At 40.3% G+C, this 17897-nt stretch overlaps 1 protein-coding gene across 3 annotated transcripts in view; it reads left to right on the plus strand.

The window, feature by feature from the left end:
* Positions 1 to 17897, plus strand: part of KCNAB1 (potassium voltage-gated channel subfamily A regulatory beta subunit 1) — a 457818-nt gene that overhangs the window by 302323 nt on the left and 137598 nt on the right. For all 3 annotated transcript variants that reach the window (XM_020988906.2, XM_020988908.2, XM_020988909.2), the window contains exon 2: positions 9425 to 9468. In XM_020988906.2, the coding sequence (XP_020844565.1) occupies positions 9425 to 9468 (44 nt within the window). The remainder of the gene's footprint in view (positions 1 to 9424; positions 9469 to 17897) is intronic.

Raw genomic sequence — 17897 nt, forward strand, 5'->3', positions numbered from 1 at the left:
TGCCCAATGGATTACCATCATCTGAAATTTGTATGGTAATTCATTAAGCCAACCATGTTTAATAAAATGCCACTGGTAGCATTAACCATCTGAAATTAAGCACTTCAATGTTCTCAGATGGATTAATTCATAAAAGTCTAGAGTTATTTCACAGGGCTTCACTGTGGCCACGTGGTACTTCAGTGGTGCTTAGCTGAAAATGCCAGAAGCCAATTTTTTGATTTAGTGGTTTTTTGTGTGAGCCCAGGGAGACAAAGCTTTGATTCTATCTGCAACAGAATATTAAGTGAGTTTTAATCTTAGCATCTTAAAAATACACACTTCTGATATGTATTTTCGTAATTGCATACATTCGAGGGTCTTTGATACCCTTGATCTGTCTGTATTAAATCTTTTCCTTTGTAGTATAAAAGCGTAAGGCTGGGTAAATTTCTACCAGCCTCTGTCCTACAAGACAGCAGATATAAACAGTTGGAACAAAAGTAAAACTTCCTAACTGGACAACACAGACAGACTTAACCCTGTATAACATGGTGAAAAATATTGACCTTAGGTGAAATAACATGATAGGGGGCAATTAATGCCATAAAACAATGTTATAAATGAGTGATGTCATTGGGCAGGAGGTGGTTAGGGCTGACCTGAGCAGAAGAGGAGGTACCTGGGGGGTAGAAGAAAACAGGCAAAGGTAGAAGAAACTGAAGTCAGAGGAAAAGGCAAAAAAGACCTGGCCAAGATGAATGGAATGGCCCTTGTAATAGGGCTTCTTCACCTATTCGGCATCTTGGCTCCTTTTGGCAGTCTGCTGAAGACCCCTTCTCAGAAAAAAAAAATGTTTCTAATTGTGTAAGATCAAATATATAGGATTGCAAAAGAAATCAATTCTATTGAAATATGGTTATCAAAATATATATTTTGAAAAACCCATAAGTTCAGGGATCCTAAGTTAAGGACCCTAGCTCTAGTGGAATATAAGTTTCTTGAAGGTAGGTACTACTTACGTTTTGTCTTTAGAGACCTATTGCTTAGGCCAGTGCCTGTCCCATAATAGGTGTGTTTACTACTGCAATCAATACTGGCTTACCAAATTGACTTGAAGTCATGGTAGGATACAAAGAAGAGTCAGAAAAGAATGGACAGGCATGGATGGGCTGCAATCTGCCACATTGCAGGGAACCCACACGGAGAAGATTAGAGGAGCATCAGAGTATTTGGATGGGGGGAGGGGACACACCAGTCTCCAAGGGAAGAAGTGCCTTCCCCAAGATCATACAGCTGACAGATAGCATGACGGTGACTCGGTCAGTCTCCATGTTCTTCCCTCCAGGGCACAACTGCCTGAAGTCAAGCTGCCAGTGTGTGTATTCCTATGGGCCAGAAGAGTAGAGAAGGAAGCAGCTGGATTGTAGGATGGCAGCTGTTCCTGCGAGCATCTCTGCACTCATCCCTGGGTCACCATCAGCTTGCTGCTGACTTGGCACTCTGAGGAGCAAGAGAAACTTCACCCACAGCCAACAAAATTAGAAAGATATGGAGCATGAAACTCCTGTGTCCTATTCTTGCAGGTTTTTGTTTGGTCTTTGAAAACTGCACGGCTCATTACTAGGAAGACTAATGATGGCTCTCACTGCAAAGCTATTCTCAGAGTCAGGAGAACTTGCCTTGATCTCTCTGGGCAGCCAGGCTTCCAACGGGAGGCCTCTTTGACAGGAAGTAAAAACTGAAAACCCTCAAAGCCTTCCATCTTGGGGTATGACATGGCTCATGTGCAGAAGAGCCATGGTCAGGGAAACAACAACCAGCATTCCTTTCTTTGCCCCTAGACTGACCTACAAAGCTGAGCCAAGGCAAAACCAAAAAGTAAACAAAGCTTATCTTTGACACCTTCACCCTTTCCCTCTCTCCCAGTGAATCACTAAATCATAGATTTCAAACTACAAGGGACCATAAAACAGTCAAGTCCAACCCCCTTTTATACAGATGAGGTACACAAGGATTAAGAGACATGCCAAGGTCACGCAGTAAATGACTGAAACAGGATTTGGACTCAAGGCATCCTTATTCCCAATCCCCAACCAATTTTGAGGAAGACTCCTCTCGTATAAATTGTTCTGTTTCTGCTCACTTCTTGTTGCATCAGTTCACTGAAGTCTTCCTAGTTCCTAGGAAAGTAATCCCTACAAAAAATGATTCCCTTGGTGTAGAAATTCCTTCAAAACCTTTCTCACCTGAGTGGCTGCTATGGTGGATAGACAAACTGACTTGAAGCCAGGGAGACCTGAGTTTAGGCACGACCTGTGACACATATTGACTGGGTGACTCTGGGAAAGTCTCTCAATCTCTCTGTGCCCAATACAATTCTCTAGGATAAAAAGTTGCAGAGAATTTGTCAATTTGAGAAGCATTTAGTAAACACTAGGGCAAGGCACTGTCCTGGGTTCTGAAGATACAAAACCAAAAGCAAAAACAATCACCCCATCTTCTTTCTCGCTTTTCTTTCTCCTCCCCAAACCCACTCTCAGAAAATGATCGGCAAAGTCATTCATACGTAATATAAAAGTGACTGATCAATGGGTTTACTGTCATCCATTCCAGAAATATTTGCAATTTCTCTTTCATCCAGACCTGTGATTTCATTAATGGAGGGAGCTACTGGTGAGGAAGGACTTCCTCTGCCCACAGAGACTGAGAGATCTTCAGAAAGGCATAGTCTCTGAGAGTTGCTTGGGACATTAGAGATTTAAGGACTTGCCCAGGATCACATAGTCAGCATGCATCAGGACTTGAACCCAGATCTTCTTGATTCTTTTTTCTGTCCACTTTCCAGGGATTGTCAAGCTCTTTGGTATTAGGCCCCCTTTATACTCTTAAAATTTTTTGAGGATCCCAAAGAGCTTTTATTTACATGGGTTGTATTTATCAGTGGGTTGGAACCAGTTCAAATGGCTGAGCCGATTGTTAAATTTTCAGTGTGAGCATTCATGACTCAGAAATCAGCAGCTACAAATTAGGGCTCAATTTGTTGTTTTGTTGATTGTCCACACACTTCAGGATGTAGCAGGAAAAATGCAATCTGCAGATTAAACAGAAAAATATGTCCTTTTTTCTGGAGAGCTGTTTTTTAAACCTTTACCAGCACACTAGTGATTATATCAATCTATACTTGCTATATTAGAAATTAAAACCTCTTAGTATTAATATTAAATAGTTTTAACCTTGTGGATCCCTTGAAAGGGTCCTGGGGAAGCCCAGGCTAGCACTTCATCCAATTGTGCATACCGTCCCCTTGTCCTGAAACAGAGTTCCTTCCATCTTAGCCCACTGAAATCCTTTCCTGTCTTCAAGACACAACAGGGAAGCCACCTCCTCCCTTCTAACCCAGCCATAAATGAGTCAGGTCTCCCTACTCAAACTGCCCATACCACTCCATTTGACTTCTCTGTGCATCTCATATTCTGACTTGTGCCATGGTTAGCTGTGGATGTGTCTTATCCTTCTACTTCATTGTAAGTTCCTTTAGTCAGAGACTGTGTTGTTTTCCATCCTTGCATCTTCAGTACCTAGGATAGTGCCCTATATACAGTAGGTGTTTAATAGATGCTTGTTGAAAAATGAAAGATGAATCAATTACATTATGTTTTCACATTAATTGTACACCCAAAGAAGGTGAATAAAAATAGAATTACAATTTGGAATCGACCATTTTGCTTCCCTATTGGAAAAGCAATTGATGAACTTAGAACCTGTTCTATTTTCTTTCTGATCTTGTTCTTTAGAAATGCATACATTTTACTGAAGAAATGAAAATGAGCTGCTATTTGTAGGTTTATATTATTTATGCAGTTCTGTAAATCATTTATGTGCCTGGTGGTTTCCAAATGACTCATTACACACTATACTAACAGTGATGAATGGCACCCTGGTAAGGAAACTTTATCACCATTTCTCATCACCTTCATGGTTGTCAAAACCCACATGTCTAACAGAGCCATCAAACCTAGCTAGCTGGTGAATGATTAATAAGTTTAAAGGAAAATGAAATGGGCTTCTCTTTTGCAGAATGCAAATACCCAGAATTCGACTCAAAATTTTCTGGTGTGATGGAATCAAAGGAGAAGAGTACAGTGCTGATCTCTGGCTTACCATATGGGTGACCTTGGGGAAGTCACAGTGTTCCTGGGCTTCAGTTTCTTCATTGGTAAAATTAGAGGTGGGGGAGAAGAGAGAAAAGGTTGGACAAATGGTCTCTGAGGTCATTTCTAGAGTTATGACCCTATAACCAATTGAAACTTATTCATTCACTTATTCAACTGGCATTTATTAAGCATATATTATGTACAAAGCACTTTGTTAAGTATTCAGGAGGCAAAAATTAAGAAAAGGGAAGTAGTCCCTGAACTTAAGGGACTTATTTTAATAGACTAGAAAGATACCACAATAGTAGAATGAGACAGCAAAGCATATTATGCACAGGGCTAAACCGTTAAAGTCAAATTGTACCGTGTTCTGTTTAGCTTGAAACTATTTGCAGTTGTTTTTTTCAGTCACGTTGAGATCCAGCTCCATTCACCCATTTGGAGTTTTCTTGGCAGATACGGGAGTGGTTTGCCATTTCCCTCTCCAACTCATTTTACAGATGAGGAAACTGAGGCAATCCAGGTGGAGTGACTTGTCCAGGGTCACACAGCTAGCACATGTCAGGTTCTATTTGAACTCAGGAAGATGACATCTTCTGATTCCAAGCCCAGTGTTCTATCCATTGTGCCACCTTCCTGCCCAGCTAGCTTAAAACTATGGCAAGAACAAATTGCATATGCTTTAAATTTGCTCTTTTAAAAACATTTCTATTACTATTCTTTTACATTATTAAATACCTTACTGACACTCTTTTATGATATCACTATCAATTCCCAATAGCTCTGTCCCCTGGGACCTCACAACATGCACAGTAAGTAGAACCCTGCCTCATAGTGAGTGCAGCTGAGCAAACCAAATCCACATTTTGGCCATGTTGAACAGTAGACCTTCAAAGCCATTTAGTCTGACCCCCACATTGGGCAGTTGTTTGAAACTGAAAACCAGACAGGCTACCCAGATAGGAAGAGAGCTTGAACTCAGAACCCAAACCACAGCCAGCATTGTCCGCTGTATCATGTTGCAGGCTTCAACGGCTCACTGAAGCCTTAGCCACCGGCTACCCTCACTGGAGTTCTGACATTTTGCAGTATTACTTTCTTTACATTATTGTGGTTACTCTAAAAATTGCTCATCAGATTCTGCTCATTTCTCTCTGTATCCGTTCATATGAGCCTTCCTAAGTTTCTCTGAATTCCTCATTTTAAAAACTGCCTTTTCAGTGTTAACCTTTCCTCTTGTGGACTCTCTCTCTCTTATCACCATGTGGTTTTTGGAGGGAAGAGGTCTAGTTTGGGGTTCGTTTTTGTAGGGAGGTAGCTCTCCACCCTGAAAGCTGCTCTCCACGGTTGACATTTCTGAGCCGTGTGGGTAATCTATGCAGCCAGAAGCAGGCAATTTAAATCCTAATAGGTCAGACTGAACTCTGCTTTAAGCGTCTGTGATTTCTGCAGGAATATCTGTAAACAGCAGAGCTATATTGGCTTCTGTGGCTAAATGATTACAGTTACTACTTTAGTGGTGTTTTTACACCCAGAAGCACCTTCAAAATTGCAGTGTGTGTGTGTGTGTGTGTGTGTGTGTGTGTGTGTGTGTGTGTGTGTGTGTGTGTGTGTGTGTCCATCAACCTAGCCAAGGGTCCGGACTAATCACTGCTACAGCACTGGGAAAGGCAAAGGGCAGGCAGCCCTTCACTCCTGAAGAAACTCAATTTTGTAAGCCCAGTCCAAACCCATCAGGCTGTAGTTTATTCTGAACCTTGGACTTAGAAGGAAAGATTTCACCGACAAGACACATTTTACCAGCACACCATCATAATGCCTGTCATTCTAAGATGAGCTTTGACACAGCCTGACGTCAGCTGGGGGGGAGGGGAGCAGGAATTCTTCTAGTTTGGCAAAAATAGATGCTAATAATGAATCCTGGGTCCACTGCCTTCAGGTACAGGGTGCCCATGGAATGGGCTAAATTTTGCCGGGTATTTCTCCCCTTTCAAATGGAAAGGGAATTCAATAGAATTGGGGACTTTGTGGTATAGATAAGAACTCTTCCTAGACAAGTATGTGTTAATGTGTGTTTTAATGAGTCTTTCATGTTTGAAGCATTTCTTTTGCAATAGAGGAAATGAATAGGTATCCTATATGTGATATCTACTTTGTACTTTTTCCTAAAAGAGACTCTGTTAATCACTTTTAGGGAAGTCCCTAGATGTGAGCCTTACTAAAGTTTTTATTTAAGCGATCTTTCCAGAAACTCTGGGGTGAATGGGGGTGACAAGCCAAAGAATGCAAGAAAAGCCTCCAGGCATACCTCAAAGATATTGTGGGTTCAGTTCCAGACCACCATGATAAAGCCAATGTCACAACAAAGTGAGACACATGGATTTTTTGGTTTCTCAGTGGATATAAAAGTTATGTTTACACTCTACTGCAGACTATTGAGTGTGCATAGTATTATGTAAAAAAAATGTACATACTTTAATTAAAAGTCTTTTTACTGGTGGAGGATCTTGCCTCACGCTGAAGGCTGGGGTGCCTGAGGCAATTTAAAAAAATAAGACAATAATGAAGTTTGCTGCCTCGATTGATTCTTCCTTTCACTTGAACACTTAGAAGCCATCATGGGGTTATTAATTGGCCTAATTTCAATATCCTTGTGTCTCAGGGAACAGGGAGGCCTGAGGAGAAGGAGGAACACTGGAGCAGCTTACCTGAGAGTAGTCAGGACACACACAACATTTATCAATCAAGTTCACTGTCTGACACAGATGCCATTTGTGTGCCCCAGAACAATTACAATAATAACATCAAAGATCGCTGATCACAGATCAGCATAACAGATATAATAATGACAAAAAAGTTTAAAATACTGTGAGAATTACCAAAATGGGACACAGAAGCACAATGTGAGTACGTGCTGTTGGGAAAATGTTGAGATAGATTTACTCGACATGGGGTGGCCACAAACTTCCAATTTGTAAAAATCTCAATATCTGCAACGCACAATAAAGGGAGGTGTGCCTGTATTCCCCTCCCTTTGGGTTCAGGCTCCTCTAAGGCTGAACCTTATCCATTTGAACTCAGAAAGAGAAATCCTTGTGGGAAACTCCTCCTCCCTACCCCATTCCAATTCTCCACCCCTATCTCCAGCTATTTATAAGACGGACAGATTGGAAAATAAAAAGTATATTACTTTCTTGAATAATTTCTCATGAGAGTGTGGGAATCCAGGAGAATACATATATTACATGTATATGTGTATTCTATACAGATATATATATATATATATATATATTAGATATGTATATATGTACGCATACCATGTTTCAAACCTTAAAGCTCTCAATAAATGTTAGCTACTATTATTTCAATTAATGCAATTGGAATTTCTAGTCTTACTCTCTATAGAGCAGGTAAATTTCTCCCATAAGCACTGTATGTCCAATACTGTATGTTCTGGTCACTCCTGGTGAAAGGCCAAACCTGATATTCTGGCAATTGTAGTAACTACCAAATTATAAACATAGTGCTTCAGAGAAACTAGCTAGCCTGCCTCTCAGGTCTGCTACGTTGTGTAATTCCCTCTGTTTTTTAGGGATGCTGAGCATCATCCCTGCTTTTGGCCAGCTAAGTCTCTGCCTAGAGAAAACAAAGTAATAGGAGAATTGGCTTCATGGAATCCATGTAGCCAACCTGCATGGATAACCCTGGTGGAAAAAAAAAAAGCTACTCTTATGATGCCCACTTTTGGAAGCAGGCTTATGTCATCGAAAGAACACTGGATTTGGCACTGGAGGACAAGAGCTCAAATCCCACAATCAATACTTCCTATACTCATTTCCCTTCTCCTTGTCTCAGATTCCTCCTGCACAGATTGAGGGGGTTCAACTATACATCAGATTGAGAATAAGAAGGAAACCCTGGGACCATTTGTTCCTGACTCCTCTCATTTGAACAGATGAGGAAACTGAGGCAGGGCACAGGGGGAATTTGAAGCCAGGTCCCCTGACCCTTAAGGCAGTAATTCTTCCACCTTCTCCCAAGGTTTCTTCTGTATCTCCATTCTTTTCATCTGCTAAGCGTCCCCCTCCTGTGGTTTCCACCCAGTCTCTCTAGGTCAATAGGTTTTGAGCATACAATGGAAGTTCTCCCTGCTCGGGGACTCTCAGGTGTGTAAGCCGCTGCTGACATAGCTATTTCCTACACAAACTGTTTTTAAAGGGACATCACCTTTTTACTACTGAACACTTGAAATTTTTTTAACCTAAGAGAACACATTTTCAGAGTAGTTTATTCTCAACTGTTCAGCTACGATGGAAAAGCTAGGGTCAGGGAATGGGTGATTGGATTTGAAAAACTTTGTGCCTTCGGACACATTTTCTCATTTTGGCTTCACAACAACTGTGAGATAGATGGACAAATAGTATTTCCTGCGGTTTATAGATGAGGAAACTGAGGCACAGTAATGGGAGAAAGTGATGAGAATGGGAGTTTGAAAAGGAATCTCTTCTAATCCAAGTCAAATGTAAGCTCCTTGAGGGCAGGCTTCATATCTCCAGAACCTAGCACAGTGCTGGGAACAGAGCAGGCCATCCTTGCTTGTCTCATCCTGACTGTTAAAGCCTAGCTTCCAGAAGGCAAGTCTCTGACAGCTCTTATCTTTGCATACTTTGTAATGCCTCATTAGATAGACAGCATTGAATTAAGACCTCCTGAATGACTACTTACATTTTGTTTTTTTTTAATTTCTTCTTTTCTTTCTTGTCTGCATCCTCCCCACCCAGTAGATTGTAACCTCTCGAGGGCAAAGAATATTTCATTTTTTTGTCTTTGTATTACTACCCAGGACAGTGCCTGGCACACAGTAAGTGCTTAATAAATGCTTAATGATTGATTCTAAAAAGGAAACTCTAGCCATCCTCCTCTAGGAGTATTTTTTTGAAATGCAGGTTTGCTATAAAAAACATGAGTTTATTGAGCATTGATGTGAGGAAGAATCTCTGTGTGGGTTCACCATGAGATGGAAAAAGTGTTCTGATCTGTCAGTGAGATAATTTTTTTTCCCTTTTGAAAATGAGTTTTCATGTCTTCAAGAGACTTTGTGGAGGAAAGAAATGTCCTGAGAGCCCACATACTTTCCCCTCTAGTTCCTATCTCTGTGGCAGTACTGAGGAAGAATATTCTTAATTAAAGCTTGATGATAATATTCATGGATTCCTGTTTTCTAGACAGAAAAAATGTATACAATTGTCACATTGGTACTATCAATATAATTCCTTTTCTTATTCTAGGAATCTTGGAAAATCAGGACTCAGAGTTTCCTGCTTGGGCCTTGGTAAGTAAATTCACTGGGGAGGGGAGGTGTTGCCTCAGTCAAATTGAGGCCTGTTAAAGACCTTAGCACAAAGGCCAAGGTCTCTCACTGCATCCAGGACCATCTCCAGTTGTCCTGATCTATATCTTGCCACTGGACCCTCAGGGTTCCAGAGGAGAAAGTGAGGCTGGTGACTTTGCAGAGCCCTTCCTCACTTAATCCAATTCACTTGCATGTCATGGCATCACCTCCCTGATCTCACGGTCCTCTTTTCCAGAATGAAGGAGAAACAATAACCTGGGCATGGGGAGGGAGATTAGCATTAGGCAGGATTGAATGTAATGTTGTTGCTCAGTCCTTTCAATCATGTCTGACTCTTTGTGACCCCATTTGGAGTTTTCTTGGCAAAGATACTGGAGTGGTTGGCCATTTCCTTCTCTAATTCATTTTACAGATGAGGAAACTTAGGCAAACAGGGCTAAGTAGCTTACCTAGGGTCACACAGTTGGTAAGTGTCTGAAGTCAGACTTAAACTCTGGAAGATGAGTCTTCCTGACTGCATGTCCAACATTCTATCCACTGCAGCACCTAGCTGTCCCTTGAATGTAAAGTAGGTAAGAGTTAATATTGACCTCACCTCCACATTGTTACCCTTTCCACCTTTCTCACTTTTCTGTGTCCTCTCTCCCCCAAACCAGGAAGCCCAAAGTGTAATTGGCAAATTTATTCATGGCAAAGAAGATTTAAAAGGTTATTCCTCCTAGTCAGGTTTGAATTTGGAAAGAAGGCTGAGTAGAGCAGGCAATGCTTAATAATAAGAATGAGCCTCTGATGATAGAATTTAGGGTTGGGGTCATTGTTTGGCCTAGAGGTCTTCCAAGGGTCTCTCAAATTACCTAGGAGTGGCTATTGCTGCTAAGACCAGCCCAAATGTCAGGAGCAAATCGGTCCTGTTCAAATTCAAACAGCTTCCTGGAGTCTAAAGTCATTAGGAATGTTATTGTGACCTAGAGATAAGCAACATAAATAAATCTCTAGACCAGAGGAAATAAATTACACTGCCTTGCTCTGCATTTCAGACATCAAATCAAGGCTCTCAACCCCTCTAGAGGCTTCAGAAGTAGCTTCTAACTGGATATTTGTTTTCACTTGTGATGCTGAGACAAGTCAGAAGTAGTAGCTTCATATTTTTGTTACTTATAACCTTTCTCTAGAGTTAACCTATCATTGAATGCCCTACCTTATTCTAAGTAGGTCTTAAACTGTCCTGCATATTAATTTGTCATAAATAAGTCCATGCAAATTTAGCTGTTACCACACATGTATTTACTATCGGAAAAACACTTGAAATATTTACCAACAATATAAAACGTACAAAATGGAAATCACCATGTAAGACTTGTAAATTGCTAGTCTCCATGGCAACAAATACAGTGGGTTTTCTCAATGGAAAAATAATTTGTTCAAGAAGACCATAGAAGAATCAGACCCAAAATGCTAAAAAAACTAGCCACTTTCCCATAGTTGGCTGTAGGTGTCAGAAATTGATTCTCCGGTGAAATGTCATGTGTAAATCATGCCTCCTTCGAAGAATCTAAAGCTGACGTGTTCAAGGACTTTTCACTGCAGGTTGAGCTCAAGTTCTGGTGTAAGTTTTGACATAGTTGAAGTCTGGGGTGAGGGGAGGCCAGTAACATTGCAAATGGCACCTGGAAGCAAACATCTGTGTCCATCCATCCATCCATAGATGTCCATCCACCTGTGCTGGCATCATTTTGAGCAAAAAGACAAAGTTGGACAGTTTTGAATAAGCTTCCTTCTTCAACTTGTTCTCTGTAAACCAGAGAAAAAAAGAAGTTGCCAGGGGACAAATGGCCTTTCTTGGAATCAGGAAGATCCAGGTTCAAGTCCTACATCTGATGCATATGGGCTGTGACTTTGAACAAGTCATTTAACCTTTTATTTCTCTAGGCAACTCTCTAAAATTAGAAGGTGTCAATCTGCATTGGTCGAGGGAGTTTTCTCCATTGGGAGCTCCCAATACCAAAGGTCTAAGTCCTTCCCTCTCCTATAGCTCTTCAGGGAAATAGGACACAGGATACTGAGCCAGCCAGTGTTGACTGAGTACTGCTGGTACTGTATAATTCTTGCCATATCTGCTTTTAAAGGGTTTCCTTTCAGGCCTTTCAGGTCCTTGTGTTTCATAATAGTATAGAGAACCATAGAGATATTTCCCCTACACTCTCAAACAAACAAACAAACAAACAACAAAAAAAAAGGTGATTTTGCTGATGTCAGAAAATGGGAGAACAGGTCTATGGGCGCTGCAAGAAATGAACTGTCAGATATTTATAAGAAGTGATGGAGAATGCACAATAGATGGTATGCTGAATCACCTGATTATTTCCTGCTGAGAGCTTCTCAAATGTAGCATTAAATGTGATTTTGTAGCACAAAATGCAGTTCTCTTGGGCAGCTAGCCAAAGACAGAGTGCTATCTCTTGCCAAATGTTCATATAGCCAGGCAGAAAGTTGATTCTTTGGGCTTAGAAGCAAGAAATCAAAGGAGTAGAAGTAAAACTGAGTCAGCTTAAGACCTCACCTTACAAGAGCCCAAAAGCAGAATATTCCTATGTCTATTTAGGTATGGACAAAAACAGAACCTAGAAAACCTAGGCTAATTCCTTTATTGTACAGATGAGGAAACTGAAATTTAAAATGGGGAAATTATTTGTCCAAGGTCACACAGGTAGCAAGTGGAAGAGGACCGATTCCAATGCAAGTCTCCAGCATTATTTTCTACCAGTCTGGTTAGTGGTCCTGTTGAAATGTATATTCTTTCACTGCACAGCATCATCTAAAGCATTCATTTCACACTTCATTCTCAAAGGAAAGAACTAATATAATTAAATATTGAACACCTTTGAGGATTTATGTTGAGCCTCTAACATAATAGGGAAAAAATGGCCCAGGCAAACTAATCAATGTCAGTATAACACTGAGCCGACCTGTATTGACTGAGTGCCTATGGGACTTACAAGGCATAAGAGGTTCCCAGATGTGAACTGAACACCAAATGCCTCAGTGCAACACCTTGGCAGATGGTGCCTGATTCTAGGACCTATGGAGGTTTAGCTAGTCCTGTGGTTTCTGATGTGGGAGAGGAATGGGGGCAGGAAAGAGAAGAGAAGAACATGTAAACCATTGGAAAGAACATGGAATTTGGAGTCAGATCACCTGGGTTTGACTCCCAACTCATCCACTTACTATTTACCTGTGTGACCTTGGGTCACACATAGCCCCATTGAACCTGATCTATAAAATGAGAAGGCTCTACTCACTGACCCCCTAAAGTCCTTTCCAGCAATAAATCTTTAACCATCTGATCCTAAGAAGGAAAATATTTTTGCTCAGGGATAGGGATTGGTGTCAGCTTTGGATGAGAAAGGACCCCAGAAGGGTAGCCTGGCTGCAGAAGGTTTGGGCACTAGAGATTATCGTAAACTGGTCTCATGGTGCCATATTTAAATTCAATTCTATCAGCACTTATTACTGGCATATTATGTGTAAGGCCCTGGAGATACAAAAGACAGCAATTAAACAGTATCTGCCCTCATGAAATTATAGTCTCCCAGAAGGAGATAACATAGACTAGTAATAATAGTAATAATAGCAACACCAACAATAAGGACAATAGCTAGCATTTATGTAATACTTTGAGGTTTACAAAAGTGCTTCTGAATATTATCTCATCCAAAATAACTCTAGCAGGTAGGTGTTATTATTGTCTCCATTTTACAGATGAGGCTAATGAGGCAGACAGAGGTCAAATGACTTGTCCTGAGTTGTACGGTTAGATTTGAATTTAGGTCCTCTTGGCTTTAAGTCTAGCACTCTACCTACTATACCACTTGACTACTGAAATAGTAAAGACAAAATATATAGAAGTTATAGATGCAATTTTTTGATGAGAGCCTTAAGGACTATACAGTATCAGGAAATTCCGTCCATATGTAATGACACTTGAGCTTTAAAAGAAGCTCCCAAAAGCAGCTGTGAAGAGGTACAACAAAGATATGGGGGCATTGTTTGGACTATTCCATAGAAGGCATTGTGTGGACTATTCCATAGGAGGCATTCTACAGACTATTCTGTAGAAGGCATTGTGTGGACTATTATTCCTTATCAGGAACAGCAAGACCAGGGTCTTGGTCTTTGGCTGGAATGGAGTGCGTGAAAGGAAGACTATTGAGAAATCAGTTTGGAAAGATAACAGCTAGATTGTAAAGGACCTTAAGTGATGAAAATAAAAATGAAAAAAGAGATTTCTGTACTTTATCTTAGAGATCCTAGGAAGTCCTTGAAGTTTTTGGATCAGAGGTGTGATGTGGTCAGACCTGGACTTTCAGAACATGCATTTGGTAGCTGTGTGGAGCACGACAAGAGGAGAGACCATAGAAGGGAGACAAAGGAGAATGCTGTTGTGATACTGTCCATGAAAGAGATGGCAAGTGTCTGAACTAGGCTGGTAACTGTGTGTGTGAAAAGAAAAGTGAGGATTCAAAAGACAAAGGAGATAGAATCCATGACACTTGGTCATCCACTCAATATGTGGAATGAATGAAAGCGAAGAATAGAAGATTTAAAATTTGCAAACCTTGGCGATTGTAAGGATGGTGGTGTTCTTGACATAAATAGAAAATGCAGGAAACAAGGTTGGTTTCTAAGGAGGGGAGAGACCATGACTCTTGTGAACATTGAGGTGTAGATGCTCCTGGGACAATTAGGTGGAGGTGCCTACCAAGCACCTCAGCCTCAGTTTCCCTCACTTTCTTCAATGCTCAGCAGAAGTCCTACTTTTTCCCAGAGGCCTTTTCTGGTCAGTTACCTCAGTTGCTATTGCCTTCCCCTCTAAGATTACTTTCCATCTGTTCTCTATATATCTTAGATTTATCAAGTTCACATATTATCTCAGTACATGAGGTCATTCAAGCAGGGACTAGATTTTTACTTTCTTTGTGTTCCAAGTGCTTAGTAAAATGTCTGCCACATGGTAAGCACTCAATCAATATTTATTAACTTGACTTGACTTGACTTACATGGTTCTTGAGCTCTGAAGAAAGATGAGAGCTACATATGTGGACCTGGGAATCATCTGTGTTGAAATGACAGTTAAACCCATGGTGCCTGATAAGATGAGAGAGAGGCACAAATCCTGAGAAATTGTCCCAATAGTCATCCTCTTGGGTGTCAATGCTGCTGCTCAATCTTAGCATGTGATCATATGATCATCTGAGGTGTGGAGAATCAAGTTGGACTTGGAGTAGGGAAAACCTGGGTTTGAAAACCACCTCCAGACACTTCCTAGGTGGGCAGGTCACTTAATCTCCTAAGCCTCAGTTTTATCATATGTAAAATGGGGATAATAATGGCACAGACCCCATGGAATGGTCATGAGGAACAAACAAGATGATGTATGTAAAACCTTAGGTGTTATGCAAATCGTAGGATTGTAGACTTAACTCTGGAAAGTACCAGAGAGGTCATCTCATCCAACTGCCTCATTTTACAGGTGAGGAAAGCGAAAGCTAGACAGGTGATCATTTGTCCAAGATCACACAGCCAGTAAAAGAAGCCAGGTCTTTTGATTCCAAAGCCAATGATCTTTCTTTCTTTCTTTTTGGAGGCAGTTGGGGTTAAGTGACTTGCCCAGGGTCACATATCTACTAAGTGTCTGAGGCCAGACTTGAACCCAGGTCCTCCTGACTCCAGGGCCTGTGCTCTATCCACTGCACCACCACCTAGCTGCCCCTGCCAATGATCTTTCCACTGTGCCATGAGGGCTGGACTTAAGTCAGGAAGACCTGAGTCTTACATCTACTAGCTATTCAACTGTAGACAAATGACTTAACTTCTCCAAACCTGTTTTTTCATCTATAAAATGGGTATAATAATACCTATAATACCTATCTCATAGGGGTGTTCTGAGGAGCCATTGGCATAATGTTTGTAAATCACTTTACAAACTGAAAATCACGATGTATATATACATACATATATATATATATATATATATACATATATATATATATACATATATATATATACACACACACATACATACACATATAGTGGTTATTATTATCTCATCAGTATCTTTTCTATGAGGTCCAAATAGCAAATGTCTTAGGACAGGTTGCTACCCAGTCATAATTTTAAAATATTTAACATTCTATAGACTATTGTACTAGTAGATAAAAATAAACTGAGTTTTGCAGTTGAATAAAAAAGCATTGGGATGTCAGCTCATCCTGCGTAGGCTCACTGAGAGCATCCTTGGAGTAATGGAGTTGAGAGGCACTTCATACTGTCCCTACCTGCTTTGATCCCCCCATCTGGATCTCCATATTTTGAGAGCATTTCATACCATAGACCTTGTAGTTTGAGTATTTGGTGACATCTGTTATAAACAGTGTTCTCAATGTCATCACTGTTACTGTAGTAACATGATGATTTTCTACAAAAAATGCTCGTGAATTCCAAGGTCAAGCAAACTTATGCAACCCTGCCTCTTCTCACTTTTCTGCAGACATGATGAAGTTGCACTCAAGGTTTTTGCATGAAATTCAACATTTTAAATGAATGGTATTTATTTTTGTGACACCTTTGGTGATTCTTATTCTTGATGTTATGGAATATGCAAAATAAAGTCCTTGCTGTTTATTATTGGCAACAACAAAAGGCAGTTATTGAGCACCTAGGAGATACTCGATGGGATGGCTTTTTTCAAAGACATAATTTCTTCCCACAAAGACTTTAAACATTTTTTCAGCATAATATAAATGAAAAGTGAATTGTCTTAAGTCTATTTAGTGTATCCACTGGTCTTAATGTTTGCCAATGCTGAGCAAACCAAGAACCCTTAAAAATGTCACTATTCCCAGGTAGGTTTTAATCTCAAGAGATGCCATGGGGCACTTTGGAATGAAATTGTCAAGCAGCTGAATAAAGAAAATGTGCATTTCTCCTCTGTTTCTAATCCCTCTACTAATATTTAGTACTAATTAATACTAATTACTAATTAAGCCCTTCAAGGAACCATGATTTCCTCAATGTGAGTGCTTCCACTATTCATATACATCACAGCATCTCTTAATAGGCAGTTTCATAGAATCTCAGTTGGACTATATTATGGAAATTCTTGTTTTATTCCATAAATTAAAAATAAAATTAAAAAAAAGAATCTCAGTTAGAAGGGTTTTCAGAATCTATTTTGCCCAAATTATACCTAAACAAGGGTCACCTTATAAGTTACTGTGTTCAAAAATATGTTTACCTAGTGGTCAGCTTCCTGTATATTCTTTGGACCACAGATATACAGTTGTTGTCTGGTCTGTATTCAAGGCTTTCCAGCTTGGCAGGGCTTTCTAAAGCCTGTGCTTTGTTTGCCTAATCTTCCAAAACCTTGGTCACCTCTACTTCACAATGAGGCACCAGAATATAACTTTAGTGGGGAAATATTGGCATATTATTGTGAATATATATCTAGATATATATGTAGCTATAGATATGCATTTGACCACAAGGTGGTGCTGCTAGTCACTCACCTGATCCTATTTAATAGGAAGGTTTAGGATCCAGGAGTCCCATGTACAGCCTCAAAGTCATGGTGCTTAACCCTGCTAAGTGTGAATGCCAAGCTCTCTAGGGTTCTCAGCAAGTAGACAACTTTATTCCTCCCTCCCACCCTCAGCTTTACATATCACTAGGTGGCCATGCCAACTCACTAGCTGAAAGGGTGTGGTTAATAGTATTTATCTAATTAGAAAGGGCCTGAGTTCCTACTTCTTACATCCTACCTCTTCCCTAAATTTTCTATATTTTGCTGAGCCCTACTCAGGTGACCTTGGTGTAGTGGGAGTCATTCTCCACTGAAGTATCATGCTTTATTCTTGACATAAGAATAATAAATGTAATAAACAATATATAACATATACTATGTAACTACATGCCCACAGGTTTCCCAGACTCCAGGTAGTTTTCAGACATTATATAGTCCACCCCAAACCCAAGACTTCTAGGAAATGTAAACATCAATTTCCATAGGCTCCCATTGTCTCTACCCCTATAAGCAGGCAATGTATATAGACAATACAACACAGTCCACAACTGATACGTGACTCAAATATCAATTAATGATGGTTATTAAGTGAAAACTCAGTTGTGAAGTGAAGCGAAGTGAAGTGAAGACTTCATTATTCTTAGCATCATGGGACATGAGCTTAGGAGCCAATGAAAACTGAAGTCCTGACATATTATTTTCGGTTGCATTTCCAGTCCTGGCAGGGACTTCCCATCGCTCACCAAAGCAAATCTCTCACCGTGAAACTACTCCTCACTTGTAGAGCAGGGGAAATGGACTCAGAAGGAAGTTCTAGCAAGGAAAGACT

This window comes from Phascolarctos cinereus, unplaced genomic scaffold, assembly GCF_003287225.1.
Source record: "Phascolarctos cinereus isolate Bilbo 61053 unplaced genomic scaffold, phaCin_HiC Scaffold_7;HRSCAF=346, whole genome shotgun sequence".
NCBI classification, from domain to species: Eukaryota; Metazoa; Chordata; class Mammalia; order Diprotodontia; family Phascolarctidae; genus Phascolarctos; species Phascolarctos cinereus.